The sequence below is a fragment of the Podarcis melisellensis genome (genome assembly GCF_964234715.1).
Source record: "Podarcis melisellensis genome assembly, chromosome: 11".
Classification (NCBI taxonomy): Eukaryota; Metazoa; Chordata; class Lepidosauria; order Squamata; family Lacertidae; genus Podarcis; species Podarcis melisellensis.
Genome location: NC_138543.1, coordinates 51,084,592 through 51,099,875, shown reverse-complemented (window position 1 = coordinate 51,099,875; position 15,284 = coordinate 51,084,592). Strand labels below are relative to the sequence as shown.

Sequence of the window (15,284 nt, the reverse complement as noted above, 5' to 3'; positions counted from 1 at the left end):
AAGTTTACAACAGTTCTATGAATGTTGTCAATGGTGCATTGTATTAGAGAGAGCCTACTTTGAAGACCTGTAAGGTATACGTGTTCGAATATTTCTCGCTGTCTGGTTTCTGTGACCATTCACTGAACATTCAGGTCACACCTTGTAGGAGAGGCTTTGCAATACCCTGTGACCTTTCAGAAACCACAGGGTAGCACCCTAGGAAGAAGAGTGAGAGTTCATGGCAGAAGAAGCACCACATCTGCTCTTGTGATGAAGGGGAAACAAGTACGTCAGTTCCAGAGGCGCCATTGGAGCCCCTTGTTGGATGTCACCCCATTGCATTGAATGGGGCATACTGTTGTACAAGTCATCTTTGCCTTTCAATAAGAAGAGCTTCCTGATGGATGGTGTCTGAAATGGCTACTAAAATTGTTCTCACACGATAAAAATGATTTTCAGATAATTAGAAAAGAACATAAAATGCATGCAGTGAGGTTTGTTTCCATTTTGCTCGTAAAGGCTCCTGATGGGACATGTAATTTTAATTAAGCCTGACCTGATATTGCAAGTTGCGGAAGAAAAAACCCCTATGGTTTACAAAAGATTTATAACTTCTGATCATTATCAACTTCAGTTAAGGCATGCTACCAGCTTCTTTCCTTTACCACGCCATACCTAATGGGGATTCATGAATTTAAAAGAAGAAAATAAATGTAACCTGAAGGTTACATAAAGCCAGCCTCAAAAATGGAAAATTAGTACAAAACACATACAGTAGCTGATTAAATCAGATGGGCTATTTTTTTCTTCCATACACAAGATGAGGAAGCAATTCTTGATTCTGTCTTCCTTTTTTTTAAAAAAAGTAGCTTATCAGTAGAGAGATGACTTCTTCTTTTTTATATTTTAGGTAGCTAAGTCATAGATGGTATCAGTAAAACCTGTTTAATTAGGTCTCCATGATGTTTTGCACCTAATAATTTTCTTTATCAGAGCCTGGGTAAATCAGGGGTCTAGACTGTTGGTGGCAATGTACATCGTCAGTGGTGGAAACCATATTGTGTGCATTAAACTTCACAGGAAGCCAAGGACTTCTGGGTTTGTTTCCCAGGATTTGAAATGTGAAAATCATTTCCAAGTTGTTGTTTTTTTACAAATAAAAAGACAGAAGATGCCTTGAACCCTCTGTTCACAGGTAATGGTGGGTACAAGATAAAGCTCCTATATGAGAAGCCCTGTATACTTTGTGCTATGAGATCTCTGGTGTAACGTCAGAAGTGCTCCGCAATCTCATTTGCATCATTATATCATGTGTGCAGAGCCAAGTAAGCTTGGATCAGTGCAAAGGGAAATCAGTTTATATCCACCTAGTCATGTTGCACCCTTTGGATTCAGATGATTAATACCTGCAGCATCACTTGAGTGTGTAGAAAAGCAGCTTCTGGAAAAAGGTTATTTTGGGAAAGATAGCATCAAATCAATCATTATCAGTTTTAAATATTAAAATCTTCTAGCTTTTCAAGCATTACATTTGTAGGGTGGGGGGCTTTACATTACAGTGGTAAACACATGAATGTCCTGTAAAGCCACAACAAACTGTATTTATTGGAAAAGCACACCAGATGGTTAGAAACAGTGTCATATGAAATGTCTGCCATGTGTCAGAAATGAAGCCATTGATGTGGAGGTTGGTCTATGGAGTGAGTCATTATTGTGTAGCAGCTTCCCATGCAGACTGGATTCCACTTTGTGGTTTCTTTTCCAACTCTTGTGTGCATTAGTGGAGGTCAATGGCAGCATGGACATGAATGCCTTGATTTAGATCAGGGACCCCCCAAACTCAGCCCTCCAGATGTTTTGAAATTACAGTTCCCACCATCCCTGACCACTGGTCCTGCTAGCTAGGGATCATGGGAGTTGTAGGCCAAAAACATCTGGAGGGCTGAGATTGAGAAAGCCTGATTTAGATAGAGTCATATTGGCATGGAAGCCGGCTGGCTGGCTGGCTGGCTGATTGGTTGGTTGAGTTTATTTATATGTTGCCTTTCCATATTAAGCTGTGCTCAAAGCAGCTTACAATTTTAAAAAAAACAAAACTCCACAAAGCATGGGTTTTTTATTGTTAATTTTTACAAAATCAGTTTACAAAACGTGTTTCAATGAATTCAAAGATCGACAGTTTAGCAAACATAGAATAAATCCAGTTATAACCTATAAATATTGATTTATTTATTGCATTTATATCCCACCTTTCATCAAGGTTGGTGCACACAGGTCTGCTCCTCCCCATTTTAGCCTCACAACAGCCCTGTGAGGTAGGTTAGGCTGAGAGTGAGTGACTGGCCCAAGGTCGCCCAGTGAACTAAATGGCTGAGTGGGGATTCAGACTCCCAAATTCCAGTCAGACATCCTAACCCAGCCTTTCTCAACTTTGGGACCCCAGATGTTGTTGGACTACAACTCCCTTCATTCCTATCCAGCATAGCCAGTGATCCAGGATGATGGGAATTATAGTTCAGCATGGAGCCTCAGCAGCCTGGCTTAACTGATGAGCTGAACTGAGCCAAGTGATCTCCTTTGGAAAGGACTGGAAACCTTAAAATGGATTCTGGAGTAGATGGTTTAGTATAATAAAGCAAAGAATATTAAACTTAACCAGCATGGAAATGACAACATTTTCTTGACATGCTTTAGCAGTGAGAAACATGTTATTATATAATATTAAGGTAATTACTCAAGGATTTCTTTTTTTGAGAAGTGTCTGAGTTGGAGCACATAATAAGAAGAGTTTATTTTTCTATTTTACTTGTCTTTCACCAGTATGGAAATAAGGTTGAGCGGCCAGTCAAAAAAAAAAAAAAAGAAGAAGTATTGAGTTGGCCCCACCTGTAGAATTTCAGCCATGGTAGTCCTCTGGATATTCTCCTGAGCCCAAATAATGATCCAAATGATTCTCCTTAGAATAAAATAAGCACCAATACCAGGGTAGGTAGAGGTCTCACAGGGTGACAACTAAGCAGTCACAGCTCACACAGGTGTCCCTATTCTGCTCAGTTCTGCTCTGCCCTCCACACTCAGCACAGCAGCAAATACTTCGGGGACCTAAGTGCAGGGAAGAATGAAATTAGGTGCACAGTCCCTTGCCATGGTTTTGTTGGCACAAACAGAGAAAGCTCATCACACCGAGCTTGGTATATACATCAATGATTCCTGAGAGGAGAGCGATCATAATTTTGAATCAAGGGTGCTGTACCAATATATTAACATAATTTGTGACAGATTGTGAGCTGAGTGTTAAAACAGGCACTCGAATTAGACAACAGATGAGGAGGTTCATTATACCATAAACACCACTGGGCAGGAAAATAAGAATCCATCTCTCCTGTTCTCCCATCTTCAAGGAGATAATGTTAATAAAATGATGGGCACCACCAATTGCTAACTAAATGGCTGCTAGTGTGAAGTAAATGAAATGGCTTCTTCCTTTCTGTGTTGTTATTTAAGACTTAGGAAGTGCCTGAAATTCCCCAAGAACTGTCAGGGGTCTAAAGATAAGATAATTGCTGCTTGTAGGCTAAGTATTCAATTGATGTGATACAAAGGAAAGAGGCAAGAAGGAAGCCTGTACCTTCACTGGTTAATGACTGGCGTTAGGGTGCTGTAGGGTTCACTGGATTCACCTGAGCCCTGAGCCATATTGGGCCATTTTGGAGGAATCCAGGCATTGGTTGGGTCTGGTTGAGACAGCCCCAGATTACTATGGGTCAAGTTGTGCATCCCAGAGCAATCCAGGGCTGTCATGGGGCATCGGAAGAGTTAGGATTTGATACCGCACTTTATCACTACCTGAAGGATTCTCAAAGGGCTAACATTCTCCTTTCCCTTCCTCCCCCACAACAAACACTCTGTGAGGTGAGTGGGGCTGAGAGACTTCAGAGAAGTGTGACTGGCCCAAGGTCACCCAGCAGCTGCATGTGGAGGAGCGGAGACGTGAACCCGGTTCCCCAGATTATGAATCTACCGCTCTTAACCACTACACCACACTGGCTCTCAGGCAGGAAGGAGAGGTAGGCATGAGTAGGAAGAAGGAGAAGCCACAAAAGGTGGAACCTACTGGACAATTGCATTGTCACAAGGGAAGGTAGGATGGGAGCCTTTCCCACCCTGCCTGCCCTTCTTCCCACCAAGCCTCTCCTTCTTCCTGCCTCCTGAAGCAGCACCACACAAGCTCTAACTCTCTGCAGTGCTGGTTGGTGCCCCATCGCCATGCTGAGAATCTTCATTCAATTGGGTAACACCCTGCAGGATCAAACCTGCCTGGTCTTGGCTGGAAGATGGGGATATCTCCTTCTCCCTCTACCTCCCTCCTCATCATAAGTAAGAAATTGGGTTTTAACAACCCTTAGGCTTACCTCTACTAAACAGCTTCAGGCATGGATCCAGGGTGGAGCAGGTAGCCTTGGGGATGACCCTGGACAGATCAGTATGATTGGAAGGGAGCCACAAAGTGGATTGGGGAGGCTGTGCACAGTTCTTCCTCCTAGGAGGCAGAATTCTAGGTGCCTAGGTGGCAGAAGCTAGAGTGTGCCTTCCTTCACCTCTGCTCCCCCAATTGGAGCAAAGTGTTCTACCAGAAAAGTTCTCCGCACCTGCTCCTTCTCTGGCCAATGGACTGGTATCTCCCCTTTTCCATGATGTGTCAAAGCATAAATTCCCTGAGTTTTATGGCCCCTTTCCCAAGCAAGCCCTGTTCTTTAGAGCAAAATGCACATGCACTTGGCAGGTATTAAATTGTATCTGTTTTTATAGGTGGGGATGGGGAATAAGGGGAGTAAATTTGTGCCAGTGGAGCATTATGTAGTTTGTCTTCCTACACATCAAAATACATCAGATATTTTTCATAAGCCATGATATTTCACTGCTCAGATCACAGGATGTGTTTCTGCAGTATAAAACATCTTACTGACGTGCAAAAAAGAATTGCTCCTCATAGAAATCCATAGAAATCTTTGCCAGCTCTCACTCTGCATAATAGTTATGTTTCAAGTGATGCCCACATGTGTCAACATACGTATTTTGAGATCTTCAGCCCAAGCAAGAGGAACTTGGCCCAAATGTCTGGTTTTCTGTGGACGCTCCTAGGAAAAAAGCTTCAAGTTACAGACAACAAACTTTTCCAGTTTCTAAGTTCCACTTTTACAGTTTAAGACCCTAGGCTCTCAGATAAAAAGCCCATTCACACAATCTGTTTTCAAGATGTAGAAGTCGCTACAGAGTTGCAGATTTTTGCCTTTAATGTCTTCCTCCCTCCCTTCCTCGCAGTACAATTATCAACATGTAAGTTCTGCAGGGTTGTAAGATCAAAAGAAAACTGAATCCTAGAAGGTTCTCGAAAGCTAGTGGTAGCTAGTGATAAAAAGTCACCTGAAAAATGTTAATCGGAGTTGGCTTTCAATCAATTCCTATTAACATTTTCGGATGATTTTTTCTTTCATTCATTTATTCTCATCCTTAGGGAGATGACCAAAGGCCAATTCCTATTGTCCTCTTTCATGATTCTTTACAGCAGAAGGAGCTAACCTTTGGCCTTCCAGATGTTCTTGGACTCCAGCTCACATCACCTCCAGCCATTAGGACCAACTGTTGGGATGATGGGACTTGTATTCCAGCACTGGACCACAGCTTAGCCACCCAAGCTTTATAGTCAGGTTGACCTGGTCCTCCTTAACTTTTTAGCAGCTTAAAGGAATCAAAGAAGGCTTCAGTAGTCATTTGCTAAAGGTTCATGCTTCCTTATTTTTTCATTTGGAAAACTGTGAATGTTACATTATAGCTGTTTGCAGTCTTTCAGGACTTTTTATGTTCTTGCAGAACCCCCCATTGGGCAGATGCACCCTCCTCATGGAAGTGTAACACCACAGAAGAACAGCAACCTTCTTGTCATCATCATTGTCACCGTTGGGGTGGTTACTGTCGTGGTGGTGGTGATTGTGGCTGTGATTTGTACCAGGCGTTCATCAGCACAGCAGAGGAAGTAAGTAACTGGAAAATATCCCTGTCCATCAATCTTTCCATCCTGCTCTGGAGAAAGTCAATCAGAGCAAACCTGTTTTTTTTTCCCACCCTAAAGTAGAGTCCGTGCAATGGTGAAATATGCTTAGGAATCCAGATACTTCACACAGTCTCATCACTTTTGTGGAACAAGTAAATGTCAAATTCATTTGATTTAGCGGCCAGGAAAGACAGCCCCAACACTTTTTATAAAACTCAGGCAGAAATCCAAGTTGTAAAGCATGCACACCCATAATGGCAAAAATACAATAACATAGGAAACAACAAGGCGTCTTTACCTGTTGGAACATAAGGAGTTGATAGAGATCTAGGGGGGATTTCACACATGGGATGCATGCGCAAAGAGCACATCGTGGAGGATGCACTGTTAGAAGTTGGCTACAAGTGGAACTTTGTAGCTGACAGGCCATTCTGATATGGATGTGGTATATAAATCAAAAATAACAACTGAAGAGCTGCAAAGAATCTCCCAGAATCAAAAGCCAGGACCAGGCTAGAATCTGGAACCTTGAGATCAGTTATTTGGGTAGTATTCAACTACATTATGCTTATTAGGAGCGGGTGGCGCTGTGGTCCAAACCACTGAGCCTCTAGGGCTTGCTGATCAGAAGGTCGATGGTTCGAATCCGCATGATGGGGTGAGCTCCCATTGCTCTGTCCCAGCTCCTGCCAACCTAGCAGTTCGAAAGCACACCAGTGCAAGTAGATAAATAGGTACCACTGCAGCAGGAAGGTAAACAGCATTTCTGTGTGCTCTGTTTTCTGTCACGGTGTCCCATTGCACCAGAAGCAGTTTAGTCCTTCTGGCCACGTGACCCAGAAAGCTGTCTGTGGACAAATCCCTTGGCATGAAAGCAAGATGAGCGCCGCAACCCCATAGTCGCCTTTGACTGGGCTTAGCCATTCAGGGGTCCTTTACCTTTTACATCATCCTGAGAGTAGATCTACTGAAATCACTTGACATAAATCAACCAAGACTAACTAACTGATTTCAACAGGTCTACGCTGTGCATCTTAATCAGATGCCACCCTTTGTTTTCCCTTGGAGTGCATTCTGGACTGAAGGTTCCCAGGGTTCTGACATCCTCCCATGCTTTTTGGTGGGTCAACCCACCCAGACAACTCATAGGTTTCCCATAAGCTTGGTTTCCCAAAAGCATCAGCATCAGAGTTGCCAGGGAAAGAGCATAGGCCTTGTCTGGATCCTCTCCCTAATTTTTGCATTCTCTGCTGCCCACTGAATTTCCCCCTTTGTACCTTCAGCTACTCATCCTGTCTTCTGCCCAACATCACAATGCCTAGGGATATCACAAATGAGGTGGGAGGAAGTAAAGCGAAACCAGAACAAATGCGAAGTGACTTTTGTATGCCTTATACTGCCAACTAGTAGCATTGAAGAATGTGTTAGGAAACTTTAATAAGCTCTATTAAGGATAAATTATGTAATTAGGGTGAGGAAGCAGTTTCAAATGGAGCACTTCGGCAAAAGATCATAAGCCTATCCAATACACATAAGAGACAAGTTATTGGCTTACATGGATTCTGAGTTTGTTATAAAATAACTCCCAGAACCAGAAAGAACTCAAAAATCCATATGGCAACTTGATCATAGGAGAGTGGTCTTTCCTCCCATCCCTGAAAAAAGCATCAATCTGTGACTATTATATTAGAAAGCTATCTGGAACAAAGACAGCCCTCACTAGTAATGGGAGGGAAACTAAGTATATGTTAAGAATGCCTTCTGGCACAGTTATAACTTATCACGACAAGCATCTATGGGCATGGATCAGGCTTTGAAGCTAAGCTGATAAAAATGAGGAATTATCATCCTGGCATTGAAAGAACGCAGCATCACTAGGAAGTCTGCCATTCTCCCCTTGGGATATTGTTCTTCTTTTAGCTTTGCACTGTGTTTCCAGCACTCATTAGCTATGGCATTCTGCTTCAAAATCTTGACTCTTTTCTGCTAAGTGCAGACGTGGTTGGGCTGTGTATGACCATAGGAGAGCTTCACTTCCCCTCCAAGCACTTCCCCTCCTTCTGTGACAGCATGTAAAGCAAGAAGACACATTTGCACAACAACAACAACAACAACAACAACAACAATAATAATAATAATAATAATAATAATAATAATAATAATAATAATAATTTATTATTTGTACCCCGCCCATCTGGTTGGGCCTCCCCAGCCACTCTGGGCGGCTTCCAACAAAGATGAAAGATACACTAAAATGTCACATATTAAAAACTTCCCTGAACAGGGCTGCCTTCAGATGTCTTTTGAATGTCAGGTAGATGTTTATCGCTTTGACATCTGGTGGGAGGGTGTTCCACAGGGCGGGTGCCACTACCGAGAAAGCCCTCTGCCTGGTTCCCTGTAACTTGGCCTCTCGCAGTGAGGGAACCGCCAGAAGGCCCTCAGAGCTGGACCTCAGTGTCCAGGCAGAACGAAGGGGGAGGAGACGCTCCTTCAGATATACTGGACCGAGGCCATTTAGGGCTTTAAAGGTCAGCACCAACACTTTGAATTGTGCTCGGAAACGTACTGGGAGCCAATGTAGGTCTTTCATTATTTCTTGTTTCTAAATATGATCTATTCCTTACTGCCTTGTGCATTGATTTCAGTGGAGGCCCCTTTACGGAGCCATGCGAAACAAAAGGAGGCAAGTATTTCATACCACCGGCTTACATGCAGTTGAGACCAATGAGGCAAACTGAAATCGGTATCCTTTGGCTTCCTTTGTACCTGTTTACAGCTGTGTATGAGCAGAATCCCTACTGACGGGAGGACTGATATGGGGCAATAATTGCTTTAAATTGACAAGACAAAAAACTGCATACCAGCCAGCTATTGAAAGACCTGATGGTAATGAATAATGAGCTCTTGTTTCACTTGTTATTTGCCATTACTGCGCAGCATCAGAGTACAACAATATGATTAGGAAAGCAACATTATGGCAAATTTGATACAAAACTCTGGCTGGAATCCAAAGAACCCATGCATAAATAGAAAGCGCTTTCACATGTGGAGGGAAGGTTGACAGTTTATTGCTCTAGCTGTGAACCCTTGTGCTGGGTTGAATTCTACTCCAGCAGATGTCCCACTCACTAACTAATCCAAGTTAAACAGCAGCAGCAGTATAGGGGGAAAGTTGTGCCAGTAAGGCAGTAGCAAGGCTACACAATGGCACTGATCACAACCAGGGTGGAAGAAGAATATTTACTCAGTCTAAGTAGTTTTCTGCCTTACTGGAATCTCTGGTTTCTACTTGAAAACTGAAATTTTAGAACATTCAAGGCAGCACCGCATAAAATGTGTTTGGCACAGTTCAAGGTGTACTTCTATTCATTTAGAAGATTCTTGAAAGCCTTTAGCTGTGCATACCAAACAAATGAAATCCTTCATTTGTTATGTTCATTCATTCATTCATTCATTCATTCATTCATTTTATTTCCATACCGCTTTATAGTTTTCAGGGGGGAAATCTCAAAAGTGCTTTATAGCCTACATTAAAACATCAGATAAAACATTGCAAAAAAAAAAAAAAAGGATTATGGAAGAAGGTCAAATATGCATTCAAAGAAACATAATTAACAAACAAAAAGTTATCTTAAAGCAATCAAATACAGAAAACAAGCAGTCCTGAGAAAAGGCTAGACTAGAACCCTTGTCCCTGACAGACTAGTATTTAATAAGCACTGAAAAGAGGGCAGTGAGGGCATCTGCTTGCTCTCAATAGATTCCCAAGTGTAAGCAATGCCACACTAAATTAAAATGTCATGTCCCCTTCATTTAGTCTGGGTTCTTAAAAAATAAAACAAAACAAAAATCTACCATATGCATTGTTGTACAGTATCACAGAATAAAGGCATTGCAAACTGGTCCAGATTCAGCAGAACAGATGAGGCTGCCTTATATTGAATTAGTCCATTGATCCCATCGCTGGTCAAAAATTTCATCCAAAGATCTCACAGTATAAAAATGCAAAATAAAGCCATAAAGTATATAATATAAACATTAACAAAAACCAAACAAGCCAATAGCAGCCCATCCCACCACAAAAAAAACCATTCTTCTCACCATGCTGCCTGACATAAATAAATGAATTTGGCTCACTGACTCACTCAGAACAGAGCCAGGTTGCCCTACATTTATATTGCAACAGGCTGTCAAAATTCATTATAGAAAGTTTGCAGGGAGGTATTGCTTCCCGAGAAGTCCTGGAGCTTGACAATAATTGAGAACAAAACTCAAACCTGATGTTTATACAAGGAGAACATACATTTGGATGACTCATTCATTTTCATTTCTTTGTTATTGATGTCCTTTCATTCTATAGTCTTGTCTCAGATTTCTGTCACTGCTTATTATCAGTGAGACTGGTGGTAACGTGCAGAAATAAACAATGTACTGAATGCTAAATTTTCTCCTTTTAAAGTCTTTAGGCAGCAGTAGTGTCGCTGATGCAAGACCGAAGATCTGTCTGGAATGACACACTCATTATTTATAACCTCTTACTTACAGTTTCTGGGAACATTGCTGAAGTTTCTGTGGCGTAGCACAAATTAGGTTGAATGAATGGTCATTTGAAAAACCAATCAAATCCCCCCAAATAACAAAAGTTGACTTGACGTTTCAAATAGAGCTTGCACTGTACGTTTGTGGCATGGATGAGGAACCTCCAATTGTTGCTGGGCTACAGTTCCCATGATCCCTGCCCCCATTGGCCATGATGGCTGTGGCTGATGGGAACTCGAGTCCAACAATGTCTAGAGGGGAACAGATTCCCCACCCATGACCTACAGAACTAGAGTCATAGATAAACATAGACAAGACAATCCACATGCAGCTTCCATTTCCTGAACATGGTAATACTAGATGAATGACATGGTTTAGCTTTGCATGTAAAGGTAAAGGGACCCCTGACCATTAGGTCCAGTCGTGACCGACTCTGGGGTTGCGGCGCTCATCTCTCTTTATTGGCTGAGGGAGCCGGCGTACAGGTTCTGGGTCATGTGGTCAACATGACTAAGCTGCTTCTGGCGAACCAGAGCAGCGCATGGAAACGCCGTTTACCTTCCTGCCGGAGCAGTACCTATTTATCTACTTGCACTTTGATGTGCTTTCGAACTGCTAGGTTAGCAGGAGCTGGGACCGAGCAACGGGAGCTCACCCCATCGCAGGGATTCGAACCGCTGACCTTCTGATCGGCAAGTCCTAGGCTCTGTGGTTTAACCCACAGCGCCACCCGTGTCCCCTTAGCTTTGCATGTAACCCCTTTAAAAGAAATGAATTCCATATTCTATGTAAACAGCATCCTCAGTAATGTGCTATGCGGGTAAACTGCTTAAGAGCACTTGCTTTTTCTCATATGAAAAGTGAAATGCTTTTTTTAAAAAAATGTGAAGCGTGGTCAGTTGCACAGACATCCTAAGTCATACAGCAAGAGAACATATTGTGATTAATATTCATAAAGTGGTAAATGGGATCTGACACTGAATGCTTCCTTGGATTAAAAAAACACACACATTTTAATGTATGTCAAAAATAAATGCAACATATGCTGCATAACAGAGGGGGAAGTGTAGATGCACAAGCCAGCTCTACTAATTAAAGGGTTGATGCTACTAATGGGTGGTTGTTGCATCATAAAGAACGCATTTCTAAAAGGGGAACTTCACACTATTCCCTCTGTTTCTGGAGGGAGCCGTTTTAACGGTTGCATATCATCTGGTTAACAAATGACTTACTCTGTCAAGCTGCAGGCCTGCATCCCTTCAAGCCACGATTGACATTTCCTCTCATTGGACTCCTTCCATGCATCCTCCAAACATATGCTGTCAGCGTGGGGCCTGATGTCTAGCTGGAAGGGGTTGGCAGGTAGCCTCAGCTGGAGCTAAAACTGGTGTCACTTTATGTAACAGAAGAAAGCATATGATATGGGAACCCTGCTGGGTCAGACTGGAGACCTATCTTCTCCAGGGTCCTGTTTCAAAAACTGGCCAACCAGATGCAGCAGCCATCCATTGCTATTGCTTCCCAGCATATACAGAGTCCGATCCATGTAGCCATCATGACTAGCAGTCATTGAGAGCCTTACTCTCCGTTTGTCTAATTCCCTTCTAAAACCATTTCACGTGAGCACTTCTCTCTGGATCCAACTCTATAAAAAGCAACAGCAGCAGGTTATATTCAAACTTTTTTTAAAGTCCTCAAAAATAAATGCCTTATTTATGTTCTTATGGACATCTGAAGGAACTCCTTCCAGTTATTCTAGTTGAATGTATTTACCTCTGCATTGCCATTGTCTAAAAAATGAATTGAGTAGTTTCTATTGACCATATATATAAACATACATGAGCTACTTTCATACTGGGTGCAAAATCTGGTCAAGCTGAGTAAATCTCCCAATCTATGGCTATGAACTGGACCTCTTGACTCTCCCAAATGACTCAGGAGATGCTTTTTTGGTAGAAGACCTAACTATGGATGTATAAAGTCAGTTTAGTAAACCCACATAGGTTCACTTTCCTGTCTACTTAATGGCTTGCCTTAACTCTTTATTACAGGGACTGAAATCCTTTGTCAGCTGGGACTCCCATTACACTTTTAGACCAAGCAGAAACCAGGCATCTGACCCCATGCCCTTGGGAATTAAAGATGTCATCCTGGTCTCAAGAGGCATAAGAGCTTAAAACGCAGGAGAGATAAATCACAGGAAGCTTTCACAGAAGACAGGATGATCAACAGATCAAGACATCGATCACTGTATACTATATTGGAACATTGCCCCAATGGCATCTTCTCCATGCCATTTCTATAATACAAAGCCTGATTTGTTGCATGAACAGTTATTTTGCACATTCCACTGTTTACTTTCTCTTTAAGAAAGGTCCAGCTTAAACGCCACCACTGCTACATGGGAGCTGAGTTGAAGCAAAGGAAATACGAATTGGCCCCACCCCATAGCTTGACCAATCATGGCTAGGAACAGCTAGGAACTAGGTGGAGTCATAGATTTTAAAAGTGTAAACTCACCCACACTGGCCAGATTTGAATAGGCTAAGAAAAAATGTTAGTGAATTTCACCTTTGCAACCCCCACCCCAGAATTTTTAACAAAATATTCCTCCCATTTCACTTCCAATTAATAATAATAATAATAATAATAATAATAATAATAATAATAATACCCCGCCCATCTGGCTGCGTTTCTCCAGCCACTCTGGGCGGCTTCCAACAGAATATTAAAATATAACAACCTATTAAACATTAAAAGCTTCCCTAAACAAGGCTGCCTTCAGATGTCTTCTAAAAATCTGATAGTTGTTTTTCTCTTTGACATCTGGTGGGAGGGCGTTCTACAGGGTGGGTGCCACTACCAAGAAGGCCCTCTGCCTGGTTCCCTGTAACTTGGCTTCTTGCAGCATGGGAACCTCCAGAAGGCCCTCGGCATTGGACCTCAGTGTCCAGGCAGAATGATGGGGATGAAGACACTCCTTCAGGTATACTGGACCAAGGCCATTTAGGGCTTTAAAGGTCAGCACCAACACTTTGAATTGTGCTCAGAAACATACTGGGAGCCACTGTAGGTCTTTCAAGGCTGGCGTTATATGGTCTCATCACAACTAGTAATGAGAATTTTGGGAGCCTGAAGACTGAAGCCCTGATGATGCAAATAGTATTATCTACTGGATGGAAAGTTACACAGCATTGAAGTACTTCAGGTGTTTTGACTTTCCACTCCTTTTCTCTTCCCCAACAGAAAACGTGCCACTCACAGTGCTGGCAAGAGGAAGGGTAGCCAGAAAGACCTGCGGCCCCCAGATCTCTGGATACACCATGAAGAGATGGAGATGAAGAATATCGAAAAGCCAGCGGGTTCCGATCCAGCAGGAAGAGATTCCCCAATGCAGAGCTGCCAGGACATCACCCCAGGCAGCCACAGCCAATCTGAAACTCAGATGGGCAGCAAGAGTGCCTCACAGTCTGGTAATAATGCTATCTGTACGAAGGGCCAGTCAGCACATGCATAGAGATTGTTGACGCTCAATTACTAAACCCTCTATGACTCACAGATGAATGTGTGAATGGCCACCACTGTTGTGAATTTCTGTTTGGTTTGGTTTAATGCATGAAAGTGATAACCTGATCTTACAGTTATTTATATGATAAGTAAGGGTGTCTTGGAGGAAAGGTGGAATGTAAAAAGCAAAAATAAATAAAATCCTGCAGTGAATTTTGGCCCTTTGGCCCATGTCCCCTCCCCCTCTAAAAAGGTGCTGAGCTTAAGAGAAGTTTAAGATTTTTTGCTGTTGACTTTTCTTTCTTGATTTGTTTTGTATTGCTGATTTTTGTGTATTCTGAGCCTCCTTGGAAGAAAGGCTATACAGTGGACGCTCGGGTTGCAAACGTGATCCGTGCGGGATGCACATTCGCAACCGGTAGCGTTTGCAATCCCCGTCTGCGCACGCACAGGTTGTGATTCAGCGCTTCTGTGCATGTGCAAAGTGCAATTTAGCACTTCTGCACATGCGCAACTGCTGAAACCTGGAAGTAACCCATTCCAGTACTTCCAGGTTTCGGCACTCCACAACCCCAAAAAAGCAAATTGAAGCAGCTGTAACCCAAGGTAGGACTGTACATGTTACAGTTGTTTATAAATATATTGCATTGATCTGCTGCCCTTTCCCCCCAAGGAGTTCAGGGTACAGTGGTACCTTGGGTTACAGACGCTTCAGGTTACAGACTCCACTAACCCAGAAATAGTACCTCAGGTTAAAAACTTTGCTTCAGGATGAGAATAGAAATCACGTGGTGGTGGCGGTGTGGTGGCAGCAGGAGGCCCTATTAGCTAAAGTGGTGTCTCAGGTTAAGAACAGTTTCAGGTTAAGAACGGACCTCCGGAACGAATTAAGTTCTTAACCAGAGGTACCGCTGTATTTTATTCTGACAACCACTCCATGAGGTAGGTTAGGCTGAAGCAGAAGGACTGGCTCTTGGTGACCCAGTGAACTTCAGGGCTGAGTGGGATTTTGGTAGTTCACCACACCAGTTGGTAGTTCACCACACCTCAACCAGTAGAAGAAGAAGAGGAGTTTGGATTTGATATCCCGCATTTCACTCCCTTTAAGGAGTCTCAAAGCGGCTAACATTCTCCTTTCCCTTCCTCCCCCACAACAAACACTCTGTGAGGTGAGTGGGGCTGAGAGACTTCAAAGAAGTCT

At 42.8% G+C, this 15,284-nt stretch overlaps 1 protein-coding gene and 1 long non-coding RNA gene across 3 annotated transcripts in view; one reads left to right on the top strand and one right to left on the bottom strand.

Moving 5' to 3' along the window:
• Nucleotides 1-15,284, top strand: part of DCC (DCC netrin 1 receptor) — a 934,061-nt gene that overhangs the window by 874,885 nt on the left and 43,892 nt on the right. For both annotated transcript variants that reach the window (XM_081929563.1, XM_081929562.1), the window contains exons 23-24: nt 5,854-6,016; nt 13,823-14,049. In XM_081929563.1, the coding sequence (XP_081785689.1) occupies nt 5,854-6,016; nt 13,823-14,049 (390 nt within the window). The remainder of the gene's footprint in view (nt 1-5,853; nt 6,017-13,822; nt 14,050-15,284) is intronic.
• Nucleotides 4,430-13,944, bottom strand: LOC309380285. Its single transcript, XR_014172808.1, has 3 exons — nt 13,839-13,944; nt 11,809-11,969; nt 4,430-4,522 (listed from the first exon to the last, which is right to left on the bottom strand). It is a non-coding gene; the product is annotated as an uncharacterized lncRNA (long non-coding RNA).